The sequence below is a fragment of the Salvelinus sp. IW2-2015 genome, linkage group LG19, assembly GCF_002910315.2.
Source record: "Salvelinus sp. IW2-2015 linkage group LG19, ASM291031v2, whole genome shotgun sequence".
In the NCBI taxonomy this organism is placed as follows: domain Eukaryota; kingdom Metazoa; phylum Chordata; class Actinopteri; order Salmoniformes; family Salmonidae; genus Salvelinus; species Salvelinus sp. IW2-2015.
Genome location: NC_036859.1, coordinates 24,765,449 through 24,777,296, shown reverse-complemented (window position 1 = coordinate 24,777,296; position 11,848 = coordinate 24,765,449). Strand labels below are relative to the sequence as shown.

At 40.3% G+C, this 11,848-nt stretch overlaps 1 protein-coding gene across 1 annotated transcript; it reads left to right on the top strand.

Annotated features, from left to right (window-relative positions):
• Positions 1 to 2,050: 2,050 nt before the first annotated feature.
• On the top strand, positions 2,051 to 7,104 carry LOC111979359 (Krueppel-like factor 6). The gene is made up of 4 exons (XM_024009850.2): positions 2,051 to 2,377; positions 4,484 to 5,051; positions 6,065 to 6,188; positions 6,400 to 7,104. The coding sequence occupies exons 1-4, from the start codon at positions 2,276 to 2,278 to the stop codon at positions 6,449 to 6,451; spliced, it is 846 nt and encodes a 281-aa protein (XP_023865618.1). The 5' UTR covers positions 2,051 to 2,275; the 3' UTR covers positions 6,452 to 7,104.
• Positions 7,105 to 11,848: the final 4,744 nt, after the last annotated feature.

Below are 11,848 nucleotides of genomic sequence, written 5' to 3'. Positions count from 1 at the left end.
AGCTCTTTTACTTGTTTATCCCCCAAACAGATGCTGAAGTTGAATTCATTCCAAGCAGATGATACTTGTCTCATGATGACACAAATAAACGGTACCCTTAGAATGTGTTTATCTTGTCAGTTTCCTGAGATTCTCAGGACAGGTGAATTTCAATCTTAAATCGAATACATTTTTGAACATCAAATCAAAGTCTACATAATGAATGTTTGTTGAGCAAAATTATCATTATTAGGCTAATAATGGCGGCCTCAAGTAAAAACCCACTGTCTCTTATGGCAAAATCTGATGCTGAGTGTTGCAAATATGCCTACAGCTGAGACTGACTAAAGAGACTCAGTAGGGCAAAGGGTAGAAGGCAGCAGACTGACTAGGCTGGTGGATGAGACAATGGGTTTCTGTTCCAAAAATGTTGTTTATCGAAGCTCTCTTTAACTTTTCAATGTGCTTGTTTGTTTTCCTGGAATTCAACTTTATCCCAGATCTTATGCAATTCTTCAGATGCGTTTTGCACGAATATAATGTTGGACTATTTAGCTGAAAACATTTATATTAAAAAATATATTAATATCTATTATGTTCTGTTGTTTGTTGGGACATAATGTAGGCTATCATTATATTAATGAAATCACCAATTAGCTCATATTGTACAATATGCAAAGCAATGCAAAACATATTTTTGCATAAATGTCAATGAGCCTCCATTTGCTTATCACACATGCTTCTGTCTTGCTAATTGAATGATTGATCCTATAATTTCATTGACTGACTGTTTCTTTAAATACTGGCACTTTGTTTGAGGTGTGGCTCCCTGGGGGAAGTTGCCATGTGTCTACTGAAATATGTACGTATTTGATTTGAAGTTGAATGAATGTTTAGGTAGTGCTTCCCTCGACCGTGCACAATGAGAACCTGTTTTTGTTTGTGTATTTCAATGTGTTCTACTGTGTGCTCCTTGTCCTTTGACCAGGCTTAGAAGATAGAAGTCTGAGGTTTTGACTAATGTTGAAGGACACATTTTTTTAATTTAGAAACTTACAACCTGTCTACATCTTTATTTTGACACTTTATGAACCTGTATGTACTGTACATATGTTAGGCAGAGCTCGCTATTATCTTTAAACCTGGGGTGGTGTAGGATCAGCTACATTTGTTCCTCTACTGCCTCACAAATGCCAGGGTATTTATGACTGTCATTCTAGAGCAGTGATCTTTTATTAGAGATGTGTATTAAACTTAGTGCCTAGGTGGGCTATATTTACAGTAGGCAACTCAATTGAGATCTTTCTCCACAACCTATATTCTATTTGAGAAAATAATCAACAAGATGGAATTATAAAGGTCTGATATAGGCTGTTTTAAAGCTTCCCTGCATGATGGTAGCCTTTCTGAATAGACTAAAATAACCAGGGGGAAATGAGAAACATCAACTGGGGCTGCTATTTAATCAAACATACTCACTGTCCAATCACTGAAATGTATGTTTTAATCTAAATGGTGTGACAAACTCATGTTTGCAAAGTTGTTACATTGGCCACTGTTTTCCAGTGTCTCTTCCCGGAAAGGTGTTGATTGGATGCCACCCCCATATTCCATCCCATAGGCTGGTGTTCCAAGCTGTGTTAAAATAGATCGTCTGTTAGTTCAGTCACAGTGACATATGCATTGGTTTTACTCAATACTTGAGAATTGTTAAAATATCAATACAAATTATTATATTTTAAAACTTGTGCCATAATAGTCAGCTGTAACCAACAATGCCTTGGAAGGTAAGCTGAAATCATACTATACCGACAGATGTGGATTCTTCGCTTTAGTACGCGTGAAAACTTTATATACTGCTCTAAAAATAGAGCCCACATGGTCCAATGGGAATGAAGGAGTATTCAGTCATCGCACCAACCATATCACAGAAGATCGTCAAGGTGGGCGGGTATTACACATTGGCTAACCGATTGGTCAGTATCACGAAAGCGTAATTTAATCACGTGCGGAAGGCTGGCTGTAAGATTTTGAATAGGGAAGTTTACAGAGTGTCGACGGACTTTCAGGGAGTTCACTGTTTGCTATTAGAGCAAGCAAGAAAGAGCGTTCCCCGAAGAACACTTTCACTATCACCACTGGAAGGCGATATGGTCAGACCTACTTCTCTCAACTTTTTTACAACAGAAAATTATACACGCTAATACATCGAAGACGCACGTTTAAAAAAAAAAGAAGACAATTCAACTATCTTGAATTTTGGGTGTAATTGCAGCTGCACCTATATAGGAGCGAAATGGATGTTATTCCTATGTGCAGCATTTTTCAGGAGCTCCAGATTGTACATGACACCGGATACTTTTCAGCTTTACCATCTCTCGAGGAGTACTGGCAGCAGGTATTTATATTTGTGAATAGTCCTATTTCTGACAGAGAAACACTCTAAAATGAATGAAAAATGTTTTCCACATCGCAGTAAACCTGTGCGCAACTGCAGGTTGCTGTCAGTGGAGAGGCAAGCTGTCCGGAATGCAGAACAACAAAAAGTTTTACTATTTGGACTTGTAGCACGTTCTTGACACCTTAGTAAATTCCATGCACGTATATGTAACAACACAAGCATGCACGTTGCAATTATATTAGTTACGCTAAGGGCCTAGTCCAATGAGTGAACCACGAAACATTGTTTTTATTCCGTTTTAGAGACGACTGATGCGTCATCGTGAAAAGAATGTGTGTGTGTGAGAGAGAGAGCTCGTATTTGGAATTAGCGGAGACGAGTATGTGCGTCTTCAAATGATTTTGTTAAAAATTACCACCATCTCTCACTCAACATGTGTTTTCATAGGAATTACATAATATTCGAGAAACTACGTCTTCTTTTTTTGCTGAGTGATTGAAGTGAATTGGCTACACGGTGTAGTTTCCCTTCCATATGCGGGTTTGGGGCCGTTCACTCTCCATGCGGTCTGAGGCATTTAAAGCTCGCCAGAGATCCATTCTGCCCTGTTGAAAATAAATGTTTGCAATGAATACGAAGTATTTTTTAGGTTTGCCAGAAATCTATTACGTAACAACTTACTCTATAATGTATATTGGTTTTAACTGATGTTTTCTATACCCAAATAGTTTGAAATTAATTCATTATTAATATTGTTTACTTATGAATATATTGAAGTTAGTGGTCACTTTCGGGTTGTCACGCTTTACGGAAGAGTCCTTCCCTTTTAGAATAAAAAGAAGCCCATAAATGTATGTAGCTCTTGCAGTATTCATAAATAAAGCTTTTTATGGACCTGCTTGAACCAGGCCTACCTCCTCCATCCCCTTGTGTGCCATGTTATTTCTAGCAATGCCACTGGATGCCTTATTAAATCCACATTATGCTGAATAATTGATACATTTAAAATATCTACAAGCACTTCCCTAACACACAGGGGGCCCCTGTAGCATATGTAAATGATATAATTGTGCATGATGACAGCTATGTTGGAGGAAAGAGCACCGCCACCAACTGAGTAATTTCTTCTAAGGAAATGTGTGTACTAACCTTTCCTGATCTAGTCCGCTTCTCAAAAGGCACCCTATTCCCTATATAGTGCACTACTTTGACCACTACCCTGTGGGCCCTGGTCAAAAGTATTTGACTATGAAGGTAATAGGGTGCCATTTGGGAAGCAGCCATAGTCTGAGGACACCCGTTATATGCACTCCACTGCCTTCAGAATTGTACATTGTCTATATATGTACTGCATAGGTTGTTTATATTCCTATTTCCTATATGGTTTACTCATTCTCCTCCATCTGTGGGTGTATATATGGGTTGTTTCCTACATGGTTTACTCATTATCCTCTCCATCTGTGGGTGTATATATGGGTTGTTTCCTCATTATCCTCCATCTGTGGGTGTATATATGGGTTGTTTCCTCATTATCCTCCATCTGTGGGTGTATATATGGGTTGTTTACTCATTATCCTCTCCTCCATCAGTATGTGTGTATATATGGGTTGTTTACTCATTATCCTCTCCTCCATCWGTGMGTGTATATATGMMTTMTTTACTCATTATCCTCTCCATCTGTGGGTGTATATATGGGTTGTTTCCTCATTATCCTCCATCTGTGGGTGTATATATGGGTTGTTTACTCATTATCCTCTCCTCCATCAGTATGTGTGTATATATGGGTTGTTTACTCATTATCCTCTCCTCCATCTGTGGGTGTATATATGGGTTGTTTCCTCATTATCCTCCATCTGTGGGTGTATATATGGGTTGTTTACTCATTATCCTCTCCTCCATCAGTATGTGTGTATATATGGGTTGTTTACTCATTATCCTCTCCTCCATCAGTGTGTGTATATATGGGTTGTTTACTCATTATCCTCTCCTCCATCAGTATGTGTGTATATATGGGTTGTTTACTCATTATCCTCTCCTCCATCAGTGTTTGTATATTTGTGTTGTTTCCTACATGCTGTCCTAATTTTTCTCTTATCCCATCAGACATGTCTGGAGTTGGAGCGGTACCTCCAGAGCGAGCCCTACGTCTCGGCCACAGACATCAAGTTTGAGACGAGCCAGGAGGACCTCTGGATGATCCTGGCCTGTGGGGACAAGGCCGAGTCCGACCCAAAGATCCTCACTAACATTAAGGAGGAAGACAATCAGGAGGCCAACAGCTTTAACTCCGACGCCAGCAGCGAGGCGTCCGACGGCTCCGATGACCTCTCCCCTACCCTCGACTTCACCTCCAACCCACTGAGTGACATTATGGGAGAGGGAGAGGACCTGAGTTCCACTGTTATCAGTACTCCACCATCTTCTCCTGAGGTGAGCAAGGTGGCCTCCTCCATATCCTCCCAGGTGTGGAGCGGTATACAGAACGTGTTGCACTCACCTGGGAAAATACAGACCGGGGGCATTGGTGGACGAACGGCGGAGAGGGGGAGCTTAGCCAACGGGGAGGATTCTCCAGATGGGAGGAGGCGGGTCCACAGGTGTCATTTCAACGGATGCCGTAAGGTCTACACGAAAAGTTCCCACTTGAAAGCACACCAGCGTACACATACAGGTAAATTGTTGATTGTGTACAGGTAAATTGCATGACCCAACAACACCCCCTCCCATCCAAGTGTTTATATGGATATAAAAGAGCAGAATCTCTGAGCTATTCGACCAGGCCCTAGTCTAATATTATACAGGTAATGTAGGCCAGTCCAGCAAGAGTGGTGGTGGGTGTTGTTACCCACATACTAATGCTGTTGTCACAGCAGAGAGGCCTTGGAAAAGAAAATCCAGACAAGCTGGTTATGTCATCAGTATTCGGAATCTGCAAATCTTTACTTTACAAAGAACATTCAGAAGATTATTCCATTTCAGGAGGGACTATATTTAAACCTCATCAAAAAATGTACATATTCATAGGCTTACAAGAGAGTATTTTGTTTTTGATTTCTACTCATGAATTTGGTCTCTGCATTCTTGGAATAGTTCACTAGAAGAAGGCCTAAACTGTGAACTAATTCCCACAGCAGCATTGACTTCACGTTAACTAAGGGGGAGGGGTGACATAGCAACCTTTTGTGGGCATAGCCAAGCCAGCCATAGAAGATGTGGACTGGATCTTGAAAGCAGATCACATTTCACCATGGGAAAAGAAAACGACTGAATCATTTAAATTTAGAGTGTGGTGGGAATTTTACATTTACAGTTATTCCTTACTGAGTTATGTGAGCAGTTGTCCGCCATCACCTCTGACCTCTTGCTGGTTACAGCTGTCTTGCACATGAGCAAGGTTCCAACATTCCAAGCAAACTATGTTACCAGAGCGAATGGAATTTTCACCGTTAGAAATCGTCTACATTTATCCCTTCTCACCCGCCCACTTTATAAGCCCGGCGTTTGCTTATTCAACTATTTTTAAGCTGTACATCACAGCTCATATTTCCAAGTTGTAGTACTCTATCTAGTAGTATGTAGAACTTATAGTATGTTATGTCTATTTCTGATTTGAAAAATAATGGAGCACTGTCCTTCATGCTGTCTTGATACACAGTAATAATATAATTTGTTTTCTGTTTGCAGGTGAGAAGCCTTACAGGTGCTCATGGGAAGGCTGTGAGTGGCGTTTTGCACGGAGTGATGAGCTAACCAGACACTTCAGGAAGCACACTGGGGCAAAGCCGTTTAAATGCAGTCACTGTGACAGGTAGAAGTGTTTAGGGATTTATTTATCTTTTGTTTGTTTTAAATATTTTATTGAGAAATGTTGTAAATGTCATTAACAATTGTTAAATGTTTGGGCAGGTAAGGTAAATCCATGCACCTGAAATATTGACTTGAATATTACTGCTGTTATATTCGTCTTTTACCTATTCTAAAAATGATGAGGCTAATTTGCTTTCTCTTTCTCCATGCAGGTGTTTCTCTCGTTCGGACCATTTGGCGCTTCACATGAAGAGACACATCTAAGAGCTGGGCCCCAGAGTAGAGCAGTGTTGAGGGATGGTCCTGACGGTCTCCTAACCTGTCTGTGGGGAGGCGCAATGCCCTGAGAGGGGAGGAAGGGGAACAAGGGGAGCATGCCCCAGTAAAAGCATGCAGGCAATTTCTGCACCATACTTAGTGCCTCCAAGACCTCTCGGAGGAAAGAGCTCTGGAAGGTCGACACATTCTGGAAAAAGAATCACGGAAACAACCAAGGATGACGGAGAATGAAGAGATCCGCTAGAAATAAGAAAATGTCAGAGGACAAGAAATAATGTTTTTTCTTTGTATGGTGTCTGATGCTTTGTGGAGTTAGGTCCTGGTCTGGACACATGCAGTGATACTACTCCAATAAACGTGTTGTTTCTTGTGAGCTTGTGAGAATGCCTGTGACTGAGTGCCTGCTTGTGGATATGACTATTAAGCGTATGGTTGTGAGCTGAATGGCGTTGAGGGGATGTTGTGTTGTGCTGGGAGTTTATTGTCTCGTTTTGTGGTAATGAATGAATGCAAGCAAAGGTGCTGTTGTGTGGGGCATTGGTTGAATCTAGGCTGGGTTTGGCAGTGTGTGTCCGGGCCGCCAGTTTGAGGTTTGAGAGAGAGCGCCCCCATCTGAGAGGAGGTGGTAGGACACTCTTAAACGAGATGGGGAGGAGGGAAGTGGATTGTTTGGCGCAGATATAAATTGTGCAATGTATTAAGTAGCGTGTCTCAAAGTTAATGCTACCAAGCTCATTTGTTGTCCATTGTGTAAGCTCTGTATCTAATGGTTGTATACAACATTAATACCTTTATTATACCAGAAGTTGCATGATCTTGGGTTTGTTTGTCACTCGATGAGTTATAATGATGGCAAATCCCAATAACAAGCAGCTGTACATCTGTTTTACACCATAGATATCACATTATTGTACAGAAACATGAAGCAGCAACTTGTTTCCTTTTGTTTTGTATGTCTGGAGATATCACTATTGCTTGGCAACTGTCTTGATCATGGAATAGTTTATTTCTATTCCATTTAAAAATTAATTTCTTTATTTTTCTTCTCTTGCTCTCCTTTTTTTCTATATCTGTAAATGCACTGTTGACCTTAATGATGCCTTATGTAAGTGGCCTTGTCCAGATAAATAGATCACTCACGGGGGTTGAAATGCAGTAGTGTATGATTTGAATAGCTTTATTAAGGCTCTGATTCATATGGCCACACCTTTTGCCCTTGTCTAGGTCAGTCTCCGAACTTGAATAAAAGTCAGCTTTATACTTACTGACATTTTACATTTCTGTGCATCATTTGTCAACAAACATACAGTATCTATCCATTGAGACAAAATCAAAATGTTTTGAAAATTATCCTTGAGCCGAGACACAATTGTAGAGCACTTGAAACAATTACATTTGAAATGGTTTACTACTGTGTAGTAGCATAATGTGGTATGTCATGCACTTAAAATGAAATGTGGGATGGTAAATTAGGTAAGTTACTGTCAATTATAGAGTCTCCTAGTTGGTTGGGGGGTTGAGTTCTCGTGACATGTGATCTGCTCGGTCACGAAGGCCTTGGTAAATTAAGATTGATTGCAAATAGCCAATTCTGGTCAGACCATGGCATGTTTAGTGTCTGTTGAATTGTTAAACGCTTACCTGACGAGTGCTCTCAAACTGACAATGGATGCTTATTGACCTGTATGGACTTGTTTTAACCCCATACCATTGTACAGTACAGTTGATCTGGTCAACAGTACTGTTGGAAAGTCTCCTTTTAAAATGTACATTATGGATATCAAAACATGCAAAATATGTGTTATTTAAAAATAGTTTTTTTTCAAAGAAGCTTATATTTTGCAGGGTAAGGGACCAAACAAATCTAAATTGTGCAGTTTGTTTATGAAAAAACAAAGACCAGGCCACATTTAATTTGAGGGAGTACTAATGGCTCAACAAACTGAAAACAAATTATGTATTGTTCACTTCTGATAGTCTGCTACAGTGTTGGAGAATGATTTACATTTTCTAGCTTGAACGGGGAATGATTCAGTAAAGAGAAATTAAACTGATTGTTGGAGGAATTACACAATGAACAGCTTTCTATAATCAAAATCAAAACTGCAAATTGTCAGCTCTATCTTTAAAGTATCTTTATTGATGAAAAAAATTGAGGTTTACTTTTGTTTGATTAATGGCATGTTTTGTTTTTTTCAAATTGTTTTGTAAAATAGTTATTTCTGTATGAATGTATTTTTTATTGGAGTAATGATAAAAAAAAATCAAATATTTGGGTGTTTTTGTTCTACCTGCTTCTTGAATCATCATACTGTGACCTGATATAAAACATGAGCTCTTACAGTAACTTGAGTGCAATGAAGGTAAAGCTTTTCAAATATACTCCTTCAGTTTCCTTTCATGTTCAGATCCACCTCACTGTATAGTCAGCTACGTAGGCTACTTCTCAAAGCCACCGAGGTGGATTGCTGAACAATTTAAATAAGACTTCTGAATGAACTCCACCTGTAATTATTTATTTTTTAAGTATTTAACTAGGCAAGTCAGTTAAGAACAAATTCTTATTTACAATGACAGCCTACCAGGAAACAGTGGGTTAACTGCTTTGTTCAGGGGCAGAACAACAGATTTTTACCTTGTCAGCTCAGGAATTTGATCCAGCAACCTTTTGGTTACTGGCCCAACGCTTTAACCACTAGGCTACCTGCCATAATAATTGTTAGTTTAGTTTGGGCTCTTAATATGAAATAATTAAATTGAGACTGAGCTGTGTATAGTAATACCAGTATGCCATGCAGTATCACAGACAGCGATGGTCCAGTATGTTCTCATTTCATTATCATGCAGTTTCAAGCACATATAATTAGAATGGTCAGAGGTTCCAAGCATGTTATACTCAATACATTTCTATGTGGTATCATTTCAACACGTCACTGTGCTCTAACACTAGCAAAAGATCGAGCACATCCTTCTCATGCATATCAAACTGGATCTTCCCAGTCAAGGTCTACTAGTAGAACGAGAACCTCCACAAGCTTCTGCATGGGTTCAACAGACAGACAGATGCCTTTCTCTCCCTCACCCACCACATCACAGCTCATCTCATATGACCTGGGGGTCAGGGGGTGCCAGTTAAAACCAGAGTGAACTGAAAGGTCAACCCAGCATGGGGTTGGTAGACCATCATCTCAGTGGTATCATAGAGACCTTCAGCAGGTTCACGTTCAAACACAGAGATAAAGAGGAACAGGGATCAAGACCTGCTGCTGTAGCTGATTGTTATAGAAATCTTTATTTACCTCCAAATGTCTGCCTACGTCTCCAATGACACCCTATTCCCAAAATAGTGCACTACTTTTGACCTACGGCCTTTGGTCAAAAGTAGTGCACTATATAGGGGATAGTGTCATTGTTTTAAGTCAGATGGCGTCACTCCTAGGCACCACTCGTCCCTCAACCGATCATTGCAAGCAGAATCGACATGCCATCTGACGTAAGACAAGGGGATAGGGTGCCATTTAGGATGCAGAATATATTTACCTTAAATTGTTTGTTTAGGCTGAGACGTTACACGTTTAGAAAGCACACGGTGCAGATTATGTTTACATCACATTTATTGCAAACATCATTAAAGTCATCCATTAAATTGGTACCTCTGCACTTCTCTCTACCACACAGTATTGTGGTTCTTCGCTCTTTCCCTGAAGGCTGAGCAGCATGGGTTAGTTCACCACTCTGTGTACAGGCAGTGGGCTACAGGCAATGGGCCAATGGGGGCTGAGGCTGAGGCTGAGTTCAGGCCAGAACTGGGTTCAAATACGTTGTGCCTTCATGCGTTTGCATCCCCCCTGGGTCCTGTTCTCCTCTGATGTACAGCAGCTCATTACCACAGCCTATTAAAAGGGCCCATTATTCATTTACACACAGTACACTTTGAACTTGAAACGAATATCCCCACATCTCAGTTAGGGCTCTATCCCTAATGGCACCTTGTCCCTGTATAGTGCACTACTTTTGACCAGACCACTATGGTCCCTGGTCAATAGTAGTGCACTTAATAGGGAAAAGGGTGACATTTGAGAAGCAGCCTATGTCTTACATAACTAAACTTAACCCATAGCAGCATCATCGGCGACCAAGCAGGCAGTCTGGTGCCATTGTCTCTACCATTGTCGCACAGTGTGACAGACTGCACTGGATCTTTCAATGTTGCTACACAGGTTTGATTAGTGTGGTTGAATGCTAGGGATGCACTGTGGTCTAGTTAACATGCCTGGTGATCTATAGTGTAGGCTGATACTTTGGATGAAAACAGATGAGATCAATGCAGTGTTTGTGGTTTAAACATCCACATGAAGACATTTCAACAGCCATTACAGCCTTATTATAAAAAATATATTGATATTAATATCATTTGTGATGAGATAGTGTCACTGCATCATCTTGGTTCAACATATGGGATTGATACTTACGCTACGGACAGAGGGAGGATAACATGTCTTCTATCATAATGAGATGGAATAAAATGTCTTCAATCATAATGAGATGGAATAAAATGTCTCCATTATTTGCATTGACAGCTTCATTGTTTTACATAAAAAGGCAGTTCTAACTCATGTTGTGGGGTTCTTTTGAAGTAACAACACAAAAAAGCAATTTGGCCATAGATTCACGTACGACTGTAAAGTAATTTAAAAGACAAGACCTTCTCTTTAAGGTCAGTGAAACTTTTTTCATTAGAAGATCCATCCGTACCTTTTTGTCTTTTAGGTTAGCTAACTCCACTTGACTCCATTTGAATGCATCTGTCACCATGACAACTACTTTATTTTGACTTGTTTTGCCTGTGGGAGGTTTTTCAGTCAGCTTTTTCTAATTTCACAGCATGTGAATATCTCCATTCAGTAATTACAATCCCATCCATTCTCATTTTCTGTGTCCGGACAATGTGCCTAAATATACAAGCCCAAAATGTCCACGCTTCCCCCTATCTCTCTGTCACACAACACCACACACACCCCACACCACACACACACACACACACACACACACACACACACACACACACACACACACACACACACACACACACACACACACACACACACACACACACACACACACACACACACACACACACACACACACACACACAACACACACACACACACACACACACACACACACACACACACACACACACACACACACACACACACACACACACACACACACACGGAAAAGCATATAACAACGACAAACCCCCTGCCACACACATGCACGCAGGCATGCAAGAGAGTAAAAGTCTAATCCAATTATCCAACTTTTTTTCAAAATCCAACTTTTTTCCCTCTACCTCTAAACTAAAAGGAGAGGAATAGG